The sequence below is a fragment of the Podarcis melisellensis genome (assembly GCF_964234715.1).
Source record: "Podarcis melisellensis genome assembly, chromosome: 12".
Taxonomy (NCBI): domain Eukaryota; kingdom Metazoa; phylum Chordata; class Lepidosauria; order Squamata; family Lacertidae; genus Podarcis; species Podarcis melisellensis.
In genome coordinates, this window is record NC_138544.1 from 32,806,883 (window position 1) to 32,831,046 (window position 24,164).

General features: G+C 43.2%; 1 protein-coding gene across 6 annotated transcripts in view; it reads right to left on the reverse strand.

The window, feature by feature from the left end:
- Positions 1–24,164, reverse strand: part of DYNC1I1 (dynein cytoplasmic 1 intermediate chain 1) — a 219,519-nt gene that overhangs the window by 152,137 nt on the left and 43,218 nt on the right. For 3 of the 6 annotated variants that reach the window (XM_081882855.1, XM_081882857.1, XM_081882858.1), the window contains exons 2-6: positions 22,750–22,866; positions 20,985–21,099; positions 17,384–17,474; positions 9,083–9,142; positions 6,770–6,885 (exon numbers count right to left, since the gene is read on the reverse strand). In XM_081882855.1, coding sequence (XP_081738981.1) covers positions 6,770–6,885; positions 9,083–9,142; positions 17,384–17,474; positions 20,985–21,099; positions 22,750–22,866 — 499 coding nt within the window. Of the gene's footprint in view, positions 1–6,769; positions 6,886–9,082; positions 9,143–17,383; positions 17,475–20,984; positions 21,100–22,749; positions 22,867–24,164 lie in introns of those variants that run through there. The other 3 variants (XM_081882856.1, XM_081882860.1, XM_081882859.1) reach the window with 3 other exon arrangements.

A 24,164-nucleotide genomic window follows, 5' to 3' on the forward strand; every position in this document is an offset into this window, starting at 1 on the left:
GGCTCTCTCCCCGAATAACGCAGCACAATGCTGGTTTCAGATGTCAGGATGCGAGGATGAGGGCAAAGGCACAGCAGAAATGGCTTGCAGCTAGTTATGAGACCCGGAGGTCAAGGCCATTAACTCGCGTTTGGGGCCAATTGTCACCAGGTGTCCCAGAAGCTCATTTGGTTTAATGCTTTGAACTGGGATGCCAGACTTAACGATCGGATTGATAACCACCCTGTGGGGAGGCCGAATCTACTCCCTAGGACATAATAACAGAGCTCTCTGGTGTGTGTGGAAGGGGGGGGGAGAAGGGTTCGCCATACCGCCCCCCGCCCCCGTCCTTAAGCAGAAAGCAAAGCAAAAGACTCATCATCAGCAAGGAGTAGAAGAAAAATAGAATCCTAGAATTGTACAGCTGGAAAGGGCCTCCGATGGTCATCTAGTCCAACCCCCAGCAATGGAGGAATCTCAATTAAAGCTCTTGGAGGGTCCATGCCAGGCTGTGGCCCCCTGCAGGAAGATTAAATCAAACCTCCAGCCACACAGAATAATCTCAAGAGTGCCGTCAAGCCTGTAAGCATGGACCAATGGTACCAAATAGTATGGGAAACAGCCTTACTAGAAAAATTAACCAATACAGTGGTACCTCGGGTTACATACGCTTCAGGTTACATACGCTTCAGGTTACAGACTCCGCTAACCCAGAAATAGTGCTTCAGGTTAAGAACTTTGCTTCAGGATGAGAACAGAAATCGTGCTCAGGCAGCGCGGCGGCAGCAGGAGGCCCCATTAGCTAAAGTGGTGCTTCAGGTTAAGAACAGTTTCAGGTTAAGTACAGACCTCCAGAACGAATTAAGTACTTAACCCGAGTTACCACTGTAAACTGAAAGTGACATGGGGACAAATAAAAGAAGACAGCTTCACCCTGGTATAGCTCCCCTTTATCACATACACAGTGCAACAAGACAATGACAAAAATCCACCAACAGCATACAAATCAATATGGCTAACCTGGTCCAAAACACCCACCCACCCCACTCACACATGAAACAAAGACCACCACAGCCAACCACAAATGAACAACCGCACCCTAGATCAACCCCAACCTCTCTCACCACCAAAGGAACACAAGTGAACAAGCAACGCTGACACCAGACCCTACACATATTAAGTAAAATAGAAACACCATGGATTTGGATGAGGGAAACCTGAATTCAAATCTCTGCCTGTAGGCAAAGCTCACTAGATCACTCCCTCTGAGGATGGATGTGAGTTGATTTAGGGAATGGCTGCAGCTCAGTGACAGAGTATCTGCTTTACATTGCATCCAGGTTCAATCCCCAAGATGTCCTGGTACAGCTGTGAGAAACCCCTGTCTGAAACACGACAGAAAGGCTGCCAGTCAGTGTAGACATTACTAAGTCAAATGGGTGAGTGGTCCGACTCAGTGCAAGTTGTCTATGTTTGTTTCACTGCAAAAGTTACTAAGAAATCTTATAATAAACAAATAATAGAGGAAGGCTGTGATACATTTTTAAAATTTGTTTAAAAAAAAGTATATCCTGCCTAATTTCGAAAGAAACTGTTACACCCAAACATTACACAATATTAAAATACCTCGCAATCGCCATTCCTGGCTCCAGTCATAAGATCAGAACATTAAGGTGCAAAGCCTAAGCCACCATCATTTCCAAAACCGCCATTAAAATGGAAACATAAGAAATTAACATGGTGGGGGGATTAGATCAGACAGACGCCTTTCTAAGAAAGCCCTGGTGACGGAAGCCTGGCACAGGGTGGGAAGGTCTGACAAGACAGATAAATAATTGTTATGTAGATCAAGGCAACATAAGAAGAGAGCAGCTGGATCGCCCTAAGGATCCATATTGACCAGCATCCTTTCTGCTCCCAAAGTGGTCTTCAGAAGCACAATGCCTTTGGATGTGCATTAAAGCTGTGCTGCAGGGCTGGGGAACCTGTGGGCTCCCACATGTTGTTGGACTCCCACCATGCCTGACCACTGGGCAAAGCTGCCTGGGGCTGATGGGAGCTGGAGTTCAACAACAACTGGAGGGCCACAACTTTCCCTTCCTCTGCTATACCGCCAAATTATCATGGATAGAGCTGTCCACCTCTATGAAGTTGTCCCATTCCCTTTCAAGAATAGCATAATAAATCTCGTTCTATCAGAGAGAATGCATGCGTTGTAACAACAAAAGCTTATGTCTTAATAAATGTATTTGTCTTTTAAAATACTACAAGATTCTTTTTAGAGCTCTCTCTCTCTCTCTCCTTCTGGAACAGATCTAACAGAGCTGCCCTTCAAGAAATCGTTACCAGGCAAGAGGAAAACACGGCCCACTCCTCACCCATGTGAGCCACAGGTGAAGTGAATGGCTATATTCTTCTCGTGCATCGGCTCCTTTTGCCATTAAAATTGCTCCCCGCCCTTAAATAACTGGGACAATGCCGTGCTTCCATATTCAGAACTGATCCCGTCTTCATGCCTAGTCAGTTTCCTCTGATCGCCTCCTTCGCCACAATGTCAGTTTTTACATACACCACTAGAGGGTACTCTTTGTAAGTTTCTGGAGTAAAGAATAAAACAAACTCCTCCAAAAAAAAATCCATGTTTCGAAAGAGAAGCATATGCTTGTGCCATTTCTGAAGGCAAATTCTGCCGTTTCACACCCAGTCTTGCACTTAGGTTTTATTTATTATTTTTATTTAAATATTTTTTATTAGTTTTCAACACAAATATACAATTTTATCGAAATTTTAACAAATTATCTTTTTTTGGACTTCCTTCAGCTTCTCTGATAATCATCCATATTTACCTCTTTGTTACACATTCCCTTTATTTGTATTACCATTTATCTTCCCTCCCCCTTCTATTTCTTTTTAACAATACATCTTAACTTTCACAGTGCTTCTTGAAACCCCACTAGTGTTGTTTGCATATCACAAATACGGTACTTTTCAGATATTCTACAAACTTTCCCCAGTCTTCGATGAACTTTTGGTCTTGCAAATAGCTTATCTTCCCGGTTCGTTTATCCAGTTCCGCATAGTCTGTCAGTTTCATTCTCCATTCTTCTATCGTTGGTATTTCCTCTTGTTTCCATTTCTGGGCCAACAAAATTCTTGCTGCTGTAACTGCATATTGAAAAAGTTTACAATCCTTTCTTCTTATTTCCTTTCCTGTAATCCCTAAAAGAAAAGCTTCTGGTTTCTTTACAAAAGTATACCTTAACATCTTTTTCAATTCATTATATATCATCTCCCAGAAACTTTTCACTTTCTTACAATCCCACCACATATGATAAAACATTCCTTCTTTTTCTTTACATTTCCAACACTTATTACATGTCTTAAACATTTTTGCTAATTTTACCAGTGTGATATACCATCTATAAAACATTTTCATAACATTTTCCTTCAATGCTGTACATGCAGTAAATTTTAAATTTTCCTTCCATAATTTTTCCCAATCATCAAATTGGATATTGTAACCAAAGTCTTTGGCCCATTGTATCATCACAGATTTAACCTCTTCATCTTTCGTATACCATTCTAACAATATCTTATACATTTTTGACAGAATTTTACAATCATTATTTATTATATCTGTTTGAAACTTTGAGACTTTTTCTACATAGCCACTTTCTTTTATATCTTTTTTAAACATTTCATTAACCTGAAAATAGTGCAACTAGTTGTATACATATTTTGCACTTGGGGTTTAGATTACAGTGGTACCTCGGGTTAAGAACTTAACTCATTCTGGAGGTCCGTTCTTAACCTGGAACTGTTCTTAATCTGAGGCACCACTTTAGCTAATGGGGCCTCCCGCTGCTGCCGCGCGATTTCTGTTCTCATCCTGAAGCAAAGTTCTTAACCTGAGGCACTATTTCTGGGTTAGTGGAGTCTGTAACCTGAAGCATCTGTAACCCGAGGTACCACTGTACTTCCGCGACAAATAGATTTACGTCGCTATTTTATTACATCAATATATACTTTAAGGCGACAGTGCTTTGGCACCTCTGCCAGGCAGCAAGAACAAATGTTAAGCAGTAAGTTAGCTTATTGGAGGGCTGAGCTAGATGCAACATTGGCTATCCACAAGATCTCCCATCTTTCTCAGTTAAGATGGGGGGGGGGAGAGAGTGCTTTGGGAGCAGTCCTATGCAGCTGGAAGTGAAGAGAGTCATCCTTTCAGTAATGTCAGTTTATTGACCTGAATTCCCACGCACCCACCCCCACCCCGTCCCCCAAGCTGCTGCTTGCCCTCAAAAGAAAAGCATTCAGGCACCAACAGTTGGTCTTACGGCAGGAAGAGGGAGCCACTAGCCCTCCAGATATTGTTAGACTCCAATTCATCCTCCCCAGGGAACATGGCTCATGGTCAGGAATGATGTGGGGGCAGTAATATAACTCCTGGATGGACCAAGCATCTTTTGACAAAATGAGATTGCTTCTGTTTTTATTGTTCTTACGTATTCTGTGTTTTTTATATTGTAATTTGGTGTTGTGGACCGCCCTGTGACCTATGGGTAAAGGGCAGTACACAAATTTAATAAATGCAACAACAACAACAACATGCGTTTTAGTCCAACGACATCTGAGGGGCCCCAGATGTCCCATTCCTGTTAAAAATATTTACTTTTGCTTTGCTAATCCATTATGGTAATTACCTTGAACAGCAGATAAAATAAAGGCTACTTCAGAAGGCACATCAATTCAGTAATTATATGAGTGCTCTAGATGATTTGCTCAGCCTTCCCTGAAGTATTGCCCTCCAGATGTTGTGGGACTTTAACTCTCCCAGCCAGCAGGGCCAATGGTCAGAGAACACAGAAAGATGCCTTGTTGAGTCAGGTCATTGGTCCATCTCATACAGTACTGAGAATGCCTTGGAGACTTGCAACAGGATGCCATGATCCACAAGGACAAGTGTTCCTATGTATTATGGTGTGTGGATGATGATTTATAGGTGTGAGAGAGGAGCCTTTTCAGAAGTATCCTTGTTATAATCTCAATGTGACCTCTGTGTCTCAGGCATTTTGAATGAACAGTGAGGTCAAGAGGCATATCTACAGCATCTCAAATTGTACACCGAGTCAAAAGTGACATGTCATTTCTTCCCCTCAAATAAAGGAAGTTGCAGGTTTTCCAACAAAAAAAATACATTATTCTGTGGAAGGAAGTAGGATGCTGAATAGACCAAAAAAAGAAAGTGGAGGAAAATGATATGTCTTCTTGATGACTCAACTACTTGTTTAGAAGCTGCCAGCCAGCCTCCACACCTCCAGCATATACAGAATAATGAAACAAGACAGATTTTCCAAGCCATATCTCCCTTTTAGTTTGGAAGCCACCAGGAAACTGCTGAAAATAAAGAGCTTAATTGCACTGCAGATCTGTTTTTGATTTTATTAATATTAATTGAACGTATATCCTGCCTTCCCTTGAGCCCAGGGCAGCAAACACACAGCATTTCAAAAGAGAAACAAAGCAAAAGCTTTCTAAAATGGTCAAGACACTCTTAAAAACAAATAAAATTAAAATATCCAAAAGCAGTTGCAGTCTTCTCTCCATCTAATTAAAAGACTTTGGATCTTTTCATAAAACCCTATTCACGTCTTCAGAAGCAAGCAGTCTTTGGAGGGGTGACGCGAGGGAGGAGAACGAGGCCAAGGTCACCTGACCCTTACTCCCACACCGCCACTGCTGCAGCCTATGTGATCCACTCCTCAGTGCTGTGTATAGGTTGAGGCTACCAAACGGGCATAAGTAGGGTGAAATCCTGGGCACTCAATGCTTCTTCATGCTCACAGAGCTTGTGTGTGCATGTGGAAGGCTGCCCCGCTGAAGATCCACCTTCCAACCACTGACAGGATTGGGAAGGGCGCAGAGTGTGGGGATATGCCAGAGTATGCTCACACTCTCACACAATTATCTCCGTGTGCTTTTGAACATCTGAACAGCATTAGAGTGCTGAGTTAACCTGGAGGTTTAAGTTGCAATCCCATGCACACTGACCAGACTCAACTGATCATGCGGACCGGCTACCGCTAAAATCTCAACAAATCCAGTGTAATGTACAAAAACATGTTGCTATTGGAATGAAAAAAATATTTCCTTGAAGACAAAACCAAGACTACAGCCAGATGCAATTCCTAAGTCGTATGGGTTGCTGCTACAATTATTTTATGAATAATACAGTTATATATTATTGTTGTCAAAGTGAATTAACTCCATCTGAAGCACAATCAGTAGGATGACAATGATGTTACCAGGTCTGCCACTAATAAACCTTCCACTCTCCCTTTCCAGAGAGGTTAAATGTAACATAGCGTGAAACAACATAAAATAATAATATTTACTGGGCTAGTCCATAGGCCACATCCAAAGAAAACAATGAATAAAATGCTTTAAAAACTCCACACAGGAGCATGCATGAGATAAAACAAAACTAAATAGTAAAAACGGAGGAGATACATGTCAGAAAGAATTGATAGTCTCCCAGCGCAGGAACTCCACCACAGCTGACTGAAAGGGCTTCCAAGTAACTTGTCCTGAGGCTGGAAGCTTTTATTGCAAAAGAGACCACCCTCCAAATCACATACCAATTACTTCTTTGTAACAGAAAGCTTGCTATGTCTTTCACTTTCTAATACCTTTATGGTGTGCGACATTAAAGTGATCACTGATCAAAGTGAGCTTTTTTTCTTCACTCCAAACATCTCGAATTCCCCGGAAGAAATGGTAGCTGCTTTACCTTCAGATCGATGAGTAGACAAAGGCGTCTGCGTCTCCTTGGAATAGGACACCACTTCCCGAGGCAAGAAGTCCACCTGGGTGATCTTTGACACGCCCAGTTTGTGTAGGCGGCGGCTAGAACAAGCAAACCAAAAGGCTGGGTTAGGTACTGGAGTGTGCTGTCAAAAGCGCTATGGCCCTCATTCATGAACACAAGAAGCAGCCTTATAGTGGGGTCAGACCATTAGTCCTTCTAGCTCAGCATTGTCAATGCTGACAGGAAGTAGCTCTCCAATGTTTCAGGCACTGTACTTCCCAGCAGAGGCGGATTTAGGGGAGCGCAACCAGTTCAGCAGCACTGGGCGCCGAGCATCGGAGGCACTGCAGAGGATGTCATTTCCTCCACTATTTAGAATGGAGGATGAGAAGTGGAGAGGGGGTGGATTTTGGCGTCGCACAGGGCGCTGTGAAATGTGAGACCCCAAGGTCCGCCACTGTTTCCAGCCCTACCTTGAGATGCTGAGGACCAAACCCAGAAGCTTTTGCATGCCAGGCCTTTGCTCCCCCACCCAGTTAAGTCCTTTCCCCAGTTCCCACAGGATGTGGGGTTTTTTTCCATTAGCAACTTAACTTTGCTTTCTCCGGGGGGTTGACACTGATGCTGCAAGCTAGAAAAGTGCTGTTTCTACTCCGTTTTGCTTTAAATCGAGCTTTCAGCAAAAAATAAAAATGATGTGGCAGTATAGCAGCCACCATTGCTAGTGCTGCAACTAGTCTGTTTTTGAGAAAGGATTTCATGAACGCCCCCAAATGACTCTCTTTCACAGCTCTGAATTTGCCACTGTGCATTAACACAATGCACACTCCAAAGCATCGACCGCAGTCTGTTCGCAGGATGCGCAAAGGGCGTCATCCAACCTTGCCAGAATCTTTTGCTGCTGGATTCTAAGAGCTGAACCAGACAAGACACCATTCATGCAACCAGGCATGCAGGGGAAGGGCTACAACTTGGTGGTGGAGCACATGATCTGCATGTGTAAGCCCCAGTTTGAAACCCCAGCATCTCCAGTTATGGCTGAGATTGCCTCATGCCTGAAACCCTAGAGAGGGGCTGCCAGTTAGTGTAGGCAATAGTGAGCTAGATAGACCAGTGTTCTGACTCAGTACAAGGCAGCTTCCTGTGCAAATTACTTCTAAAAAAAAAAAAAGCACAGTGCAGGAAACGCCCCCATGCCTTCCCCTTACTTCCTCCCCCCCCCCCAAAAAAAATGCTAATTGTGTGAACAGCATTATGCTTGGTTTGTCCTTAATAATCAAAAGATAAAAACAGAAGTTGCTTGACATTCTTAGGATAACACTGGTAATGGTACTGCAGTCCTGTCCTCAAGATGGACAGGATATTTCTTGCACTCCTTCTCATATTGTGAGCCTATACATTATTGTGTGGAAGCAAATATCCCTGTATAAAATGGGGCTTGTTCCCAAAGTAGGTGTGCACTGGGCTGCAGTCATATTCTGCTCCTCGCCCACCTCTAATCCAATAAAAAATATTTTATGTATATAACCAGTACCTATCCAAAGACAATTTTAAGGTTATTTGTAACACAACCCAAACATAATCTCAGAGAGGGGAAGCCCTGGTTCAAATAGCTCAGCTATAAAGCAGACTGGGTGAATTTGGGATAGTCACCTCTGCTCAACATAATCAACCTCGCAGAGCTGAGCCCTCTGGAGGAAGTTCAGTGCAAAAATATTACATCAGTGTATTATATCATGGTAGTGAAGAAGCCAAAGTTGTGTAAATTGTATTAGCTAATTTATTGACTGCAACTTTCAAAGCTAAAAGGGTAATGGGCTAAAAGGAAATAGATATACGACTGGTGTGATATTAATAAAATACTCTGAACAATGAACAAGTAGGGAAAATCTGTGGCCTGCCGGTGATGTTAAAAACATACATGTTGATAGTACACACCTATAACATGCATGTTACTGTTTCCACAAACATGCTTTTCCAACATTTCATCTCCAGTGAAATGAAAATGTTTCTTTTGAAAACATCAAAAGTGCACTGGACCCTGGATGTTTTCACTAGCCAGAATTAGTGACCGTTTTCAGAAAGCTTCGCTTCTGTTTTTCTCAGAAGAAGATGGTCCTTCTCCAAAAAAATTAAAAAACAAAACAAAAATAAGAGTACTGTATGACGCTGAGGATTCAGCACACACATACACGCAAGGAGAAAGCTGATCGAGGAAGCAACTTCAACATAACTGGTGCAAACAAAGTCATAGTATAACAAGAGGGAAAATAAAGAACGAGAGTGGACATATACCCAAGTTCAGAGTCAGACTGAAGCTGCAGCACTGAAGGGTCTGTGTCCCACTGCAGGGTCCTAGCGAGGTTATCAGCAGCACAGCACAAGGGGAGGAAGAAGAACACACAGAATTAACTGCAATGACGGGCTGCAGGGAGAGGAACAAATCACTTTGTCGTTTGCCATATGCTGTAAAAGCACAGAACACAGCTCCAAAAGTAGAACAGAGAAACACAGGCAATATCACAGAATATCTACTGTCAGACAAGAGCAGGTAATTCCATCAAACTCTCTTTCTCTGTCAAAACTGGAGAATGTTACGCTAGCAAGGACAAGAGGCTTCCGACTTTTGCTCAGCTCTGCTTCACTTCAAAAACAACCATCCTGAAAGACCAGCTGCTTAGCTGATGAATATATCGTATTTTTCCGTGTATAAGACTAGGGTTTTTTCCTAAAAAATAATGTCCAAAATTTGGGGGTGTTTTATACATGGATAGATCTTACCCCATTTTCTTAAATCGGAGTCCCCCAAAATAGGGGGTGTCTTACACATGGGGGTGTCTTTTAGATGGAAAAATATGGTAATCCAGATGATTATCATATGTTGTTAAATGATGTTAAATGTGAACGTCCCCCCTCCCACCCACAGTGAAGAAGCTGCATCCAATTCGTAGCTCAACATCAAGGTCAACAGGGAAGCCCTTGCGCTTGCTGGAGCTCCATGAGTACACTGGAGCACCCATGTGCTTGAGTGCCCTGGAAAGAGCGTTCTGCAAGCAGGTCGCTGCATGCAGATTTGTTGCACCAGAGGCACAAAAGGCTACAATTGGGAGGGCAGAAAATCTCTGCATGCAACACTCGGGGTGTCTGCATGGCATGTGGCGTGCACACCGACTAACAGATGATCAGCATTGCCAGCTATGAGTTAAGAGGACTGAGCACATTTTAGGTGGGTAGGAGAGGAAATCCAGAAGCACAGCAATGAGAGTGCTTCCTCCAGCTGAGATCTGGATTCCCAGCATTAGGACCAAGTGATCTCTGCATTCTCATTTCAACTAACAGATGGGTTTGAAAAACAAATGAATGAAGAAACAACATAATAACATCATAATTCTATACATACTTATCTAATGGTACATAAATGGAATTATTAAAATAGTAGGTTATAAATAATTGTCCTCACTACCTACTTAGTTCAAAGGCAGTTAGTAACTGGTTGACTAACAGGCTACATCTAAGGACACAGGAATATACAACATTATTTTATAAATTGATTTTTCCAGGAGCTGATCTTCTTTTTAAAAAATGACAGAGTGAAGTAGTCTTGTGGCAGTTCCAACCTGGGAGAGACCACAACTTGCCACATTGCAATTTTTAAGGTGTTCAAGGATACAAGCTGGGAACATAGTGAAGTGATCCTAAAACAAGTAGCAGCTGGCGAGGCAGCACAGGGAGAGGGGCAGGGGCAAGGCAATGGAGAGCTTGGCATGGGCTGGCACCACCACTGTGCCCACACCACTTTTGTACAGTAAGCTAGCTTGCACCCCTCTCTTTCCTCCATTCCGGCAAGCGAAAGGAATTATCAGAGGACACATTTCAGCCAAGCAAAGACATTTAAGGAAAGTGTGAAGCAGGGCTACTGAAGGACATGGCTATGGCACAGAAAGACTCCCAAGGGCCAGACAGAGAGGCTTAGAGGGCCACATTCCCCTGCCCTCGAGCCAGAGGTTCACCAGCCCTGGACTAGACCTGCCTTCTGCAACCTGATGCACTCCAGATGTTTTGGGCTACCACTCCCATCAGCCACCACCAACACAGCACTTCCAGGTTGATTTGAAGAGCCTGTGTAGTGTAGTGGTCAGAGAGCTGGGTTAGAAGCTGGGAGACCTGGGTTCAAATCCCCACACAGCTGTGAAGTTCACTGGGTGGCGTCACACCAGCCACTGCCTCACACCCTAACTTACCTCACATGGTTTTTGTTAGGACAAAATGGGGAGGATATAAGAGGTGGAATATAAATTTAACAATAAATTTTAAAAATGTATAAAAATATCTCTTGCCTCTTGGACTGAGTCAGTTGGTTCAATGTGCACCTAAGGGTTGACTCTGCCCACACAACTATGGCAAAGAAAATTGGTTGAAAGCTCATTCCAGCACTGGATTTAGGGACAGTTGCCCATGGTCCCATCCTGGAAAACAGCACACTAATCTGTTTCTTATATTTTTTTTAATAAGCGGGATGAATGACTTATTAAAGGGAACGCAGCACAAACAAATCAGGATGAATGCTCAGTGTCATCTAACTTCCCCACTATTGTAGAATATCTGAAAAATATATGTGAGGTGCAAACAACGCTAGTGGGGTTTCAAGAAGCACTGTAAAACTCTAAGAGGTATTGTTTAAAGGAAATAGAAAAAAATGAGGGAAGATAAATGGCAATATAATGAAAGAAATGTGTATTGAATGGTAAAAATGGATGATTACCAGAGAAGCCGAAGGAAGACCAAAATTTGAATTTTGTTAATATCAGATAAAATGTGTATGAGTGTGATGTATTGAAAATTACTAAAAATTATTTTTTTAAAAAAAAAACTTCCCCACTATCAATTCCAAATGCTCGATGAAAACCGGACACAGTCTAACACCAGCATAAATTTTGTGTGAGCTAACCAGAAAGGACACTCAACAAACAGGTTGCCTGGAGGAGCCCCTATACGTGCTTCCTAGCTAAACACAGAGGGGCTGACTTCCTGCACAAAAGTACTATGGATTGATTGGACTGCAGATGGGACAATCATGCTAGATGAGCTCAGTTCCTGTTAGTTGCACTTTGGAGGGCAAGAGCAAGGGCACTGGCCACACGCTGTCACATTGAGATGAAACAATCAATATTAAGTCCATTAAAAGAATAAATAAATAAAAGGGACCTTGCAGCAGGGCATGTTCAAAAGGATTTGAGCTGTAGTAAGAGAATCCTCCTGGTGACTTGGCTGAAAACTTGCCCAGGATTTTGTGTGTCCTTGGAAAGGCATTTTTGAAAGCGATTCCTTCAAAATAAAAATACAAACGACACAGACAGCCAATAAGATTTTGCTCAGGTGGCTTTTTATGAGCAGAGGCAGAAATCTCTTCCTCCCAATACTTCTACCTAATCTGAATGATGAAAGAGGAGGGGGCGGAAGATGCCAAGCACTTTCTGTGCCTAATGTGTTAGAGAAGTTGCCGAGATGAAACTGAAACAAAGTGGAAATGATCTCCGTAACACTGCCAAGGTCATTAGCGAAGAAAGTGTGATTTGCCAAATATGCGCCAGCTTCTAATGTCATGAGTATCGGGGGACCACTTATACCTGCACACCCAGGATACTTAGGGGGGCGGGGGACACGCAGCTTGCTCGAGGCAGTCATTACCCCTTTGCTCCATCCTCTTTCAAAACCTGTCAAGTTTCCCAAGTGACAAACAATATTCCGTTAGGGAGAATTCCATTGCTGTGTGATTAAAGGAAGAGCTGGGGAACAGAATCCTCAGCAGACAAAGGCAATTGAGGTTACCGGAGGACAATGTTGCCTTGTACAGGCTTTGCACAGGTTCAAATGTCAGGTCCGCCTTTGCCGGCTCCCCATTTCAGGCTAGCTAGCACTGACCCTCTTATTCAAAGACTACCATTAACAGCTGGTTCGGGATCTGCTCTGCACACGCCTTTCCGCTTGACAGCGCTCCGCGATCGTATTTTCCAATGCTCCCCCTTATTAAAATTTTAAAAACAACCACAACTCCCTGCATACATTAGGGGGAGGTTTGCTATAAGTCTAAACACGCAAAAGTGAATTTTGTAAGAAGTGTTTCTCAACTGCTTACTGGATTCCCACCCCCTTTTTGAGTTTCTGGCTCCCCGTGTCTTCTCCTGCAAAATGCTCGTGGCTTTAGTTGTTCCTTGTAACATTTTCCATGGGTATCCAATGGTAAGTGACACCTTTGATTTCCTTGGGGCCAATAGATGTTGCCACCTCTAAAAGAAAAGCAGACTAATTAAAGCTTTCATGAGTAGATTAATGAGTACAACAGGGCCATTATCCACCCTAGTTCAGTGACAGCACATTACATATTAATACAGGACTGAGCAGAGACTCAGGTTGCTAAGTCACACTAGGAAGCCCCCTTAGGGAACAAGAGCGCCCCCTCCCCTCAAAACCAGCCATACCACGAGAAACTTACTAATGAGAACTATAATCTAGACAAGCAAACTCTACATTTCCTTGAGGAATGAGAGTGTGACTGTTTTTAATGATGCCACTGGCTCACATGCAAAAAGACTAATTAACCAGAGGTTCCCGACTCTATCTGGCAGGCACCCAGAACCAATCCGTGCTTTTGTGATGGCCATACAAACAGAAATTGACTATTCATGTAAGCTCATGTGTCCAATAGGGCTTGCAATCCCACGCACTCACTCTAACTTGGGAGTAAGTAAACTAAACCCCGCACTGAGTGAGACATACAAGTAAACATATATTGGATCAGACTGCTAGATGGATTTATCTCATGAGCTTCTGTTTAGAGCACCCTTTCTCAACCTTGGGTCCCCAGGTGTTGTTGGACTACAACTCCCATCATCCCTAGCTAGCAGGACCAGTAGTCAGGAATGGCAGGAGCTGTATACCTGAAGGAGCATCTCCACCCCTATTGTTCAGCATGGACACTGAGATCCAGCTCTGAGGGCCTTCTTGTGGTTCTCTCATTGCAAGAGATGAGGTTACAGGGAACCAGGCAGAGGGCCTTTTCGGTAGTTGAAACCGCCCTGTGGAATGCCCTCCCATCAGATGTCAAACATATAAACAGCTACATGGTTTTTAAAAGACATCTGAAGGCAGCCCTGTTCAGGGAAGTTTTTAGTGTTTGACGTTTTATTGCGTTTTTACTATTCTTGTGTTGGAAGCCATCCCGAATGGCTGAGGCAACCCTGTCAGATAGGCAGCATATAAATAAATAATAAGTAATTGTTGTTGATGATCCATAATATCTGGAGACCCAAGACTGAGAAAAGCTGGTCTAGAGTACATACCAAATATTGCCATGAAGAACAGGAGGAAAACCCGGGTCCATATAAATCAAGCACTAATTCACTCATACCAATTGAAACCACATGACAACCTAAGAAATCACACAAAGCCACAAGACAGCTGCCTGTTACGAAAAAGGAGCAATGCAGCAGCGAGCAGCAGCTGCAGCTGGCTGCAAAGCCAAACAGGATGTTGATGTTTGTGGCTGTACCGTGGGAAAAGGGGGCAGTCCATTCACTGTACTGAGCACTGGATGTTAGCTCAGTGTGTCATCTGACCTGTACTGGAAGTACAGGGGTGGAGTCTATATTCTCTCTCGCTGTTGATGTTAAGAGTGCAGACATGTTTCTCTGTACTGCTGCAAAAGACAGAAATAAAGGCATGCAAATATATTTCTGTCTGTCTCTTTCCCCTCCCTGGGGATAGCAGGGAGGAGAGGGGAGGAGTGGTGTGTTCTTCTCACGTTGAGGAGGATCGCCGATAGAGAGACCTCGCCTGTATCCTGCCGGGAGTCGCAGAGGGGGAGGTCAACAAGGAAATCAGCCGGGTGCCTGGAGAGTGGCACATTCCTCTGACAAGGCTTGATTTCAACACTGCCATCAACAATGGGAATGCAGTAAAAGTTGCCGGTCTATTTACTTCAGTGCCTTTCATGGGCACCATGATTTGATAGAAATATTCTTATTTGGACGTATTAATACAGCAGCCATACTGCTTAAAGTTGTCAATTATTAGCTAACGGGCAAAGGTCAAGATGCTGGCAGCAGTGTACCCAATCGATCACTGCACTCCACGGGAGAGGGCCTCCTGCAGATACCATCTCATCAGAAGGTCCTTTCCATATAATGTAAGAGTTGGACCTTTAGTGTGCCAGTATCTACCCATTGCAACTCTCTCAATATATATCACAGAGCTGGCTTTTCTACTGTCTTCTGTTGTAGACTAAGTCTAGATTCTTATCCCAGCCTGTATCTGTACTAGATTGGGAAATTGTTTTTATTGTTGACTTATTTATTGTTCATTGCTTTGGAATGCTCCATGAGAAGCATTTTATAAATGAAATGACTTAAGCTAATGCCCAAGAAGATACCACATGGCTAGTAAGCGGTGTGATGCTGCCAGGAAGCAACTACACTGGAAATGTTTTATTGTTTTCTTCTTGACAATAATACTGCACAATATGAACTGGCATACTTAGAGCTCATGGGAAGACCTGAAAGGGTTGCCCTTGAAACCTGAGGTACTGAAGGACAAGTTTGGAGAGTGCTTGAGGCTGAATGAATTAGAAGATGCATCCAGCACAGAGATGTAACAGCCAGCAAAGCCAAGGATCAAAGAATCTCTATCTTAAGACACAGGCTATGTGACAGAGGGTGGCATTTTACATCTAGCACTCGTAGGCTCAGTGTGGTCAGAACAGATGGAGAACAGCAAAAGCTGTCAAGAACCATCAGCAGGCTTGGGAACATCAAGTCCTGACCTGTGAGGATGGGAACATCTGGGAATGTTGGCATTTTGGTGGAGGTTGTTTTGAGGTGGAGCAAGAGCAAGAGGCTCACCTCTTTCTGCCAGGAAACTGGTGAGAGGGCAATTGAGGGTATTGGGCAGGAGTCTCCTTTTTCACCTTGACTACTGAGAGGGAAATGGTGACTACAGGGTTGCAGGTTGAGGTGAAAAGAGCGACTGAGTTGAGTGACACAGCCCTAAGTTAGTCAATCATCTATAATACTTCAGCCAAGTAGGCCAAGATGAAAGACAAATTCAAATGGTGGTGATCTGCCCCACTCTAGCCATCCCTTTAATTATAAATCTGTTCCTCGTATAATTCATAAGGGCAATGCTTGTGGCAACTGAGATATAAATATTCCCTGCTTTACATTACAAGACTTCACTTTCTGATCCAATAAAACTTCATAGTAAATAACAAACTTCCATTCTACCTGCTTTAAAACAATACTGTATATTCCTGATACCCACAGCAATTCATCTCTACATCCCTTAAAAAAAAACTCATTTAAAGCTACATTTTCTCTCATGCTTTTTGTTTGTTTGGGATTCTCTCCAGTCCTGCTTCACACCTTCCTTGAGTGTTTTGGGTTGGCTGGATGTGTCCTTGAAATCTGATAATACATGTAATATGGGCTTGTGTGTGTATAGAAAGTAGCAGGGCCGGTCCACCCATGAGGCAAGCTGAGGTGACTGCCTCAGGTGGCACAATCCACAGAGGCAGCAGATCCCAATGTGCATCTTTATTTCCCCCATGTTCCTCATGTAGATCTTCACTCACCCCTTCTTCCCTGACGGGGAGAGGGATGTCATTTTTGTGATTTGCCTCAGGTGCCAAAATGTCTTGATCTAGCCCTGGAAACAAGTCTAGTCTGCAAAGGTAACATTTACATTTGTTGTTTTCCCCGTTTTTCATCTTGCCTCCCCCACCACTGGCCCATGGCAGGTTGCCGAAAAGGGAGTGCAGTCTTCAGGCTGAAAAAGGTTCCCAACCCCCAACCTATAGGCTCCTTTTATTGTACTCCAATAGAACAGGTGTATTTCCAGACCCCATAGTCTTTCCCACTAATTCAAGAAAGGCACAGGCTGATTGGAGTTGATGCTCAACAACACATGGAGGACAACACTCTGGTGATGAGACAACACCCACTAAAACTTAAGGCAATGGGCTAGAAAGGCAAGCTGTGTGGCACACACAGATCTGTCATCTGACTGTTGTTTTTTCTTTATCTTACAGTGGTCAATAATGCTACTCAGGAACCAGGTTGGCTTCAGAGGTGTATATTTGCAGTTTGACCTACTTAGCTGCACACCTGTGGTCTCTCGACTTTTTGCCTAATTAAAAGGGGAGTTACTTTCTGCACCGGGTGCAGGAAGGGATGTGATAGGCTAATTGGTTAATTGAAACTGTATTTATTTTGATCAAATGTCTTGTAAGCTGCTGGTGATGGCTTGCAGCGTTTGGCTGTTAATGTTTTCGAAAATAAAACTAAGAAAAGATATTGAGGACAGCTTTTTATTTCTACGCTCCATTCGCTGCACACACTCTGTGTTGATGAAGAAGTTCAACACTTACAACTTGGCAACATATATCACCTGAGGTGGCCGCCCCACTCTGGCCAGTAGTAGAGCCAGCCCTGAGTCTACTCAATATTTACAACTGGGTGGCATGGCATGGTGGGAAAGGCATTCACATAAAAGGAATCCACAATGAAAGCAAACAGCAAACACTGACAGAGAATTTCGTCTTACCTTCCTACGGGCCCCAAGTCTCCTGAATCTTGGCTTCCGGCTTCGCTGGGAGTGCTCACTGATTTCGGAGAGGGAGACATAGGGGTTGGGACTAAATAATGAAAATAACAGGTATCCCATGTTAAAACATGCAGCGACTGCACTGATGAAGAGCAGTGTAAGACAAATCATAAGCGAGGATCCAAAATGATAGAACGGTTGGATGAGTGGAAGAGTTTGAAATGGTGAAACCAAAAGAAGGAAAAGGAAGGAAAGGAAAAGGAAGAAAGTCAAGTGAATTCTAAATATTTTGGCAAATTAAAAGTTGAAATGAATTTTAGATTGGCCTGAAAGCGAGTTATGATAGTATCAGTACTCTATTTAAAATATTTTTTTAGACATGGAAACATTTTCAAAGAGGTAATAAAGGCCTTGGATATCTTTTAAAAAAAGTTAAGGGAAATGAAAAATTGAAAATACTGTTTCTGCATAGTGTTAAAAAGATTTTCTTTATGAGAGCTGCCGTTGCCTGGGAAAACATTGGCTTATAGCCAATGCTGGTCATGCTTAGACTAGACCCACTAAAATTAACAGACATGACTAACTTTGGTCCATTAATTTGAAAGGGTCTACTTTGAGTAGAATTTAGTTGGAGCTAAGTCATTACATGGGATGGAAAAGGCATACTGCAGTTGTTTAAAGTCTCAAGATAGAGCAGTTTATTGGGCATTTGGGGCTGCTAACATACATTGTGTTAGTACGTTGCTGCATAGCCTGCTGCTCTAATTGGCTGCCTGCAGAGGTATAGCGAGATGAGGGGGGGGACTGTTGCCCCAGGCACAGTTTTTCTTGGGGTGCATTTTGCTCCTCACACCAGCCCCGTGCTACTTTGTGAGTCGGATCCCACATCCCAGCCTCGCAAAGCAGTGTGGGACTGGCAGGGCGTCAGGAGGACGCAACAGGCATGCACTCTTCCAATCAGACCAGTCGGATTGATTGGAAGGGCACATGCCTGCCCTGCTGCGTCCTCCTCAAGTCACCCTCCGTGCCTCACCCCCCCAGGCACGCCCCAGGTGCAGGGAAGGCACGCTCCACCACTACCTGCCTGTGCAGACTAATGGCACCTGACGCAAATCTACACTGCTAGGCTTTTAGCCTGATCCAAACAGCTTGGGCATTTTTCTGCCAGAACCGTGAACGTGTTATACCTCCAATGATTTCACTGGAAGGCTTTGGTTTTCATTCTTTCCCCTTTTCTGCAGGAGGTGACTAGATAGGCATTTATGCAGAATGACTGCAGGGTCACAGAACCCAGCTTGTTTAAAACTTGGGAAATCCAGTAGTAGGAGGGCAATTGGTTGGGACCCTGCCAAGTGAAGTTAAGGCAAAACCAAAGTCAGCTAGCTTGCTCACACAGTGCTCAGCCCAGGCCCAAGAGCCAAAGTAAGACTGCATGATGATTTAGTTTAATAAGTCCCCCCCCCACCCGCACAAAAAAAAAAAAGACAAGGTGTGGAACCTTTCCATTTCAAGCACTGAAAGCAAAGATTTCACACTTTTAAAGTGGAAATGCTGTTGTTTTTGCATCTAGATTGGCAAGGGGGCAGGCAACGCAGAAACAATTCTACTTTGACTAATCTTCCTGGCAGCCACACGGAGGAAAATGTAAATCTTATAATGCGACATCGCCTGTTTCAACTTGGGCATTTAAAAATCCACTGTTATACTTTGTTAAATCAAAAATAATTTCCTAACTGCATTTTCCTTTTTTTCTTTTCCTAGCTAAATCCTTCACATCTCTTGGCAGAAGTGTCAATCAAATGGATTGGCCGTGGCACGAGGTCCAACACCTTACACATATTCTCACTAGGAACTGTCACTAAAACGAATCGCGAGTGCAAAAGGCATTCATTTTTCATGACAGCCCTTTGGCAGGTACAGGTGTGAAGTGGTAGGTGACGTGCTTATTATGCATCCATTCTGCTTCTTGGGCTTTATCTGGATCAGGAGGAGCTGATTTTTAATTTGCATGAATAGCCTACAAAGAGAATTATGGCTTTAGAGCCAAGAGATGCATCATGCCATATTTTAATATGGCCATCAGTGCTGGCTCCGGGTTTTCTTGCTGGCTTGCAGAACTGAAGCCATGATCCAGACTAGGCAATATTTATTTATTTATTTCTACATTTATATCTCACCTTTCCCCTAAGAAGCTCACAGTGAAGTCCATAGATCTCCTCTTCACCATTTTATCCTCGCAGCAACACTATGGGGTAGGTTAGGTGAAGAGACAGTGACTGACCCATGGTCACTGGGTGAGCTTCATGGCTGAGCGGGAATTTCAACCCTGGTCTCCCATGTCCACCACTCTCACTGCTACATCACGCTGGCTCATGTTGGAGACCTCAGATTGTATTTCATATTCCTAAAAGCCCTACATCAGGCACCCCCAAACTAGGCCCTCCAGATGTTTTGGAACTACAATTCACATCATCCCTGACAACTGGTCCTGTTAGCTAGGGATGATGGGAGTTGTAGTCCCAAAACATCTGGAGGGTCAAGTTTGGGGATGCCTGCCCTACACGGCTTAGGCCTGGGTGGCAAACATCAGGTCCAGGAGACAAAGGTGGACCTTCTGACCTCTATCCAGCCCATAGAACACTTCTTTGGTCACGCCCCCTAGCAGGTCATCTTTGCAAACCACATCCCTCATGAGATCTGGCTCCTCACCTTCTTTGCCAGGTTGGAATACCCTTGACTTGTGACAATGCCTCTTCCTAAAATGCTTAGGGAGTTTCCGTGAGTGCAGGAGACTTTCCCACTGCAAAAAAAAGTTGCCTTGCAACTCACAGAGGGCAATGGGAACCGAGGTGGGGCAGAGTGAATGGAGCCCAGCATACCTGCTCTACCTCTGTCATGTGTTCATGTAAATCACTTATGAATGCCTAAATAGGTCTACGATTAGGATGGAATGAAACAAAACAGCAAAAAATGGGTGGGAGCAAGGGACACGTATATCAAACAAGCACATTCAAAGCACATTTTCCACCTCAAAGGATTCTGGGCACTGTAGTTTGTTAAGAGTTGCTGCAAACTGTAACGCTGTGAGGGGTATACCACAGTGCCCAGAATTCTCTGAGGGAGAAAATGTGCTTGGAATGTGTTTTAAATGTACAGTATCTATGTATAAATTTATGTTTCTTTTCTAAGTTTTTCTTTTTTAATGATACTTGTTTTAAAGGTCAATAAAGGACTCTATTTTCAAAGGGGCAACTATTATATGTAAGAAAAAATCAGAGGAATGAAGGGGAGCCAAGCCAATTTTCAGAAGAATGGAACAGCGACAGCCCAAGATGGTGTGAGTGGTGTGGCCCACAGAGAAACAATTTTGAAATGTCTGGATGAGAACGACACATAATAGACACACTGAGATTCAGCACAGCTACGAAGCAGAAATGCTCTGAATTGGTTATTGGGGAGATACGAAACGGTGTTTAAGCAGAACACATAACGTTATGAACAACAGCCAAAAACCAAGAAAAGAAAAGCATGCTACAGTCAAAAGAATGTGTGGATCTTAAACGGTGGCTAAAATGTTTTGACGGGCTCTCTCTCTGAATACCTAGAGGTGGTTCTGGAGAAATACCAATGCTCTGCAGTAACGCTTCTGTCTCCCTTCTCTTCCTGTCCAGATCAGAATCTTCCTGCGTTGGTTCTTTCTTCTGCTGAAAATCTGACTGAAATAACAGTATCGGACAATTAGCCGAAGTGAAAGAAAATGGAAATTAAAGGAGGAGAGTGTTTCCTGAAACTAGTCGGAGCTTTCCCCTTGGTGGAATAGGAAATGGTTACCCCCCCCCCCTTCCTGGAGCTGTTTGGGCCACATTCACACCATACATTTAAAGCACTATGATACCACTTTAAACAGTCATGGCTTCCCCCAAAGAATTCTGGGAGTTGTAGTTTGTTAAGGGTGCAGAGGCTTGTTTAGAGACCCCTATCCCCCCCCCCCCGAGTTACAAATCTCAGAGTGGTTTAACCATCAAGCCCTCTTCTGAGAATTGTAGTTCTGTGAGGGAAACTAGGGTCTCCCAACGACTTTCATCACTCTTAGCAAAGGTGGGATTCATTCAGCAATTGTGTATGCGTGTCTCAGTTGCTTCTAGGGAACTATCAAAAGTGCAAAACTGAGGGAAGACAGCAAAAAAAACCCAAAATTTGCAACGTCAATTTCTCATAGCGAAGCCCGATAATGGTATGAAATGCACGTACGATATTAAAGTGTCAGTTTAAAGCAAACCAGTTATTAGAAAAGGGATAACAGGTGCTTTAAACTGCAGCAAATGTTGACATCTGAAAGAAAAGAAACATAATCACTTAATGCTTCCTTGACTTTGCATGGAAATGAGTATCCGTTCCCTGTCAATTCTCATCTCTATTTCGCTAAGTGACTGAATAAAAGAAGAAGTGCAAATCCCCTTAATGAAAAAAAACCTCACGCATAGCGTCAAGGACAAATAAACTAATATGTCAGTCAAACCTTAATAGAACTAAAAGATGTTACCAAGCCAGGAGGCTAAAATGCAGCAGCAATTATCGTTTACTTTGCTGAAAAACAATAAGTGCAAATCTGCTACCGTAGCAACCAGGCTAGCCAGTCACAAACGTAAGGGGGGGCGGCTAAGAGACAGGTTGTAAAGGAACAATAAATATATTTTAAAATAGACACATGGAACCTTTGGGAACTACAACATCAGTCAGTTAGAAAGAATTAAATGTATACAGCATTTACATTTTTAAAAATTAAAATAGAATTGAGGTGGGACAGAAATGAGCTTTTGGCATCATGACATCACTGCATGGGATCCACAGGATCAGTTAAATAGAAACGTTTCTAATTTGTGGGGGGCACTTAAACCCTCCTGTAGGACCCTATGCAACCTTTGAGCTGCGGATTAGCTACTTAAAGTTCACTTAAACCACAGTGAATCCACGCTGAGTCAAGACTGGAAGCTGGGTGTTCCGGATTCAGTCCAAAACTTTTCTCCCCACCTGACTGGATCAGCCTGTTTACACCTGCAGTAACTGGATCCAAGCTGTGATATAAAAGCTAATAGAGATGTCTTCCTACACAAAGTGAGCAGAAAGGACAGGATTCTTTAAATAATAATAATAAGTCAATAGCTAATTTGGGAACACCATAAGCAGCATAACTTATATATATACTTATGTCAGTGCTTTTCTTCTAGGGAAAAAAGTGCCAGTACTGCATACCCTTGGGTACCCCCAGAAAAAAAAAGCAGTGACTTATGTCCAGAGGACAGTAGAGAACATACATTCAAATAAATAAACAAACAAAAATGGGAAGGGAGCCTCAGCAGCCTTACCTCTTTTTTCTTCCTTTCTTCTTCCTTCCGTTTTTTCTCCTCTCTTATCTGAGCCAAACGCTGCTTTTTGCGTTCAAGCTCCGCTTTTAAATCGCTCTTGTCAGACATGGTGATTCCCTGTTACAAAACAAAAGTAGCAAATTTAGATTTTGGCAATGAGGTGGATTGAGGTCTCTTTTCTGTCTTTCACTGGCATCTGGGGGGGGGGGGAGTTCTGATGCAACTGTAAGCATAACTTGGTAATTCCCTAGTGACGGCTGGAGATCAGTAAAAGAATGAACAAAATGGTAAGTACGTTAAGGTAGACAACATGAAAAGGTCCCTGCCTCATTTTGTTTTGTTTTTGGACCTATCTTTCGTTGCTTTTGCACAGTTTTTAAACTACTATCATGGTATAATTGTGAATCACATTGAGTTGCATATAAAAGGTAATTGATAGGTTAATGAATAACAGCAGCAACACCTGGAATTTGAAAGGTCAACTGAATGATTTTTCACCAGACCACCTTCTGAGCTGCTTGTTTTGCCCTGATTAAGGCCATGAAAAGCTAAGGGTATGTTCAAATAACTGCTTACTCAGCATCCAGAGTGCTTGCACTGATAATTCTTGAAGCTGCACTCACACGATGTCAGCCACAATCCATATCAATCCCGAAGTTTCTTGGCAAATTCTGCTGTTCGATGCATTTTTCTCAAACCGGCTTCACTCCAATTAGAAAACCGGATGTAGAGTGAGTGGTAATGTGAACACTCCCTAACAGCCATCACTCAGGTCCAGTAGAGCACACAAGGGCAGACGACAGTTTGATGAGTTCTGGGAGCCAGGGTTATGGGGCAGAAAAACCCAAAGGACTGTGGGTGTTGGGTGGTGATTCCTGCCCCTCTCTGATCTGAACAACTCCGTGCAAATGTTTCAAGCCACTACTGTGAATATGCTCTTTAAATTCTCTTTCCACAGCCCAACAAGGTTCTCTCACCCAGAACCAAAAAACAAACCACTGAATTCTGATTCCTATTAACCATTGTTAACTAATAGAAGCCAGTTTGGGGGCATACATGGCTCCTTACATCAAAGGACCTTCTCTCCTGGGAGCAACTCCTGCGCCTTAATTGTGGTCAAATTCTCATCAGCATTAATTTAAGCAAAACTTTTGGTTCTGAATAACTAGCTTTTCCCCTCCTCAGCCTAAGATCTGAAACCCACCCCAATCTGTGGTTTGGGGTATACCGTGGTTAGCCTAAATCACCATTAACATCACACAGATGATTAACTACTTTATCGGTTAAAAGGGAAGAAGGGAAATTGGATTCAGGGTAGGGAAGGTTGAAGAGAGGGAACAGTAAAATCAATGTGAGAACTGTTAAAGAGGGTCAGGTAATGGCATGATTATGGGTACAAAAGCACTGCTGAGCGA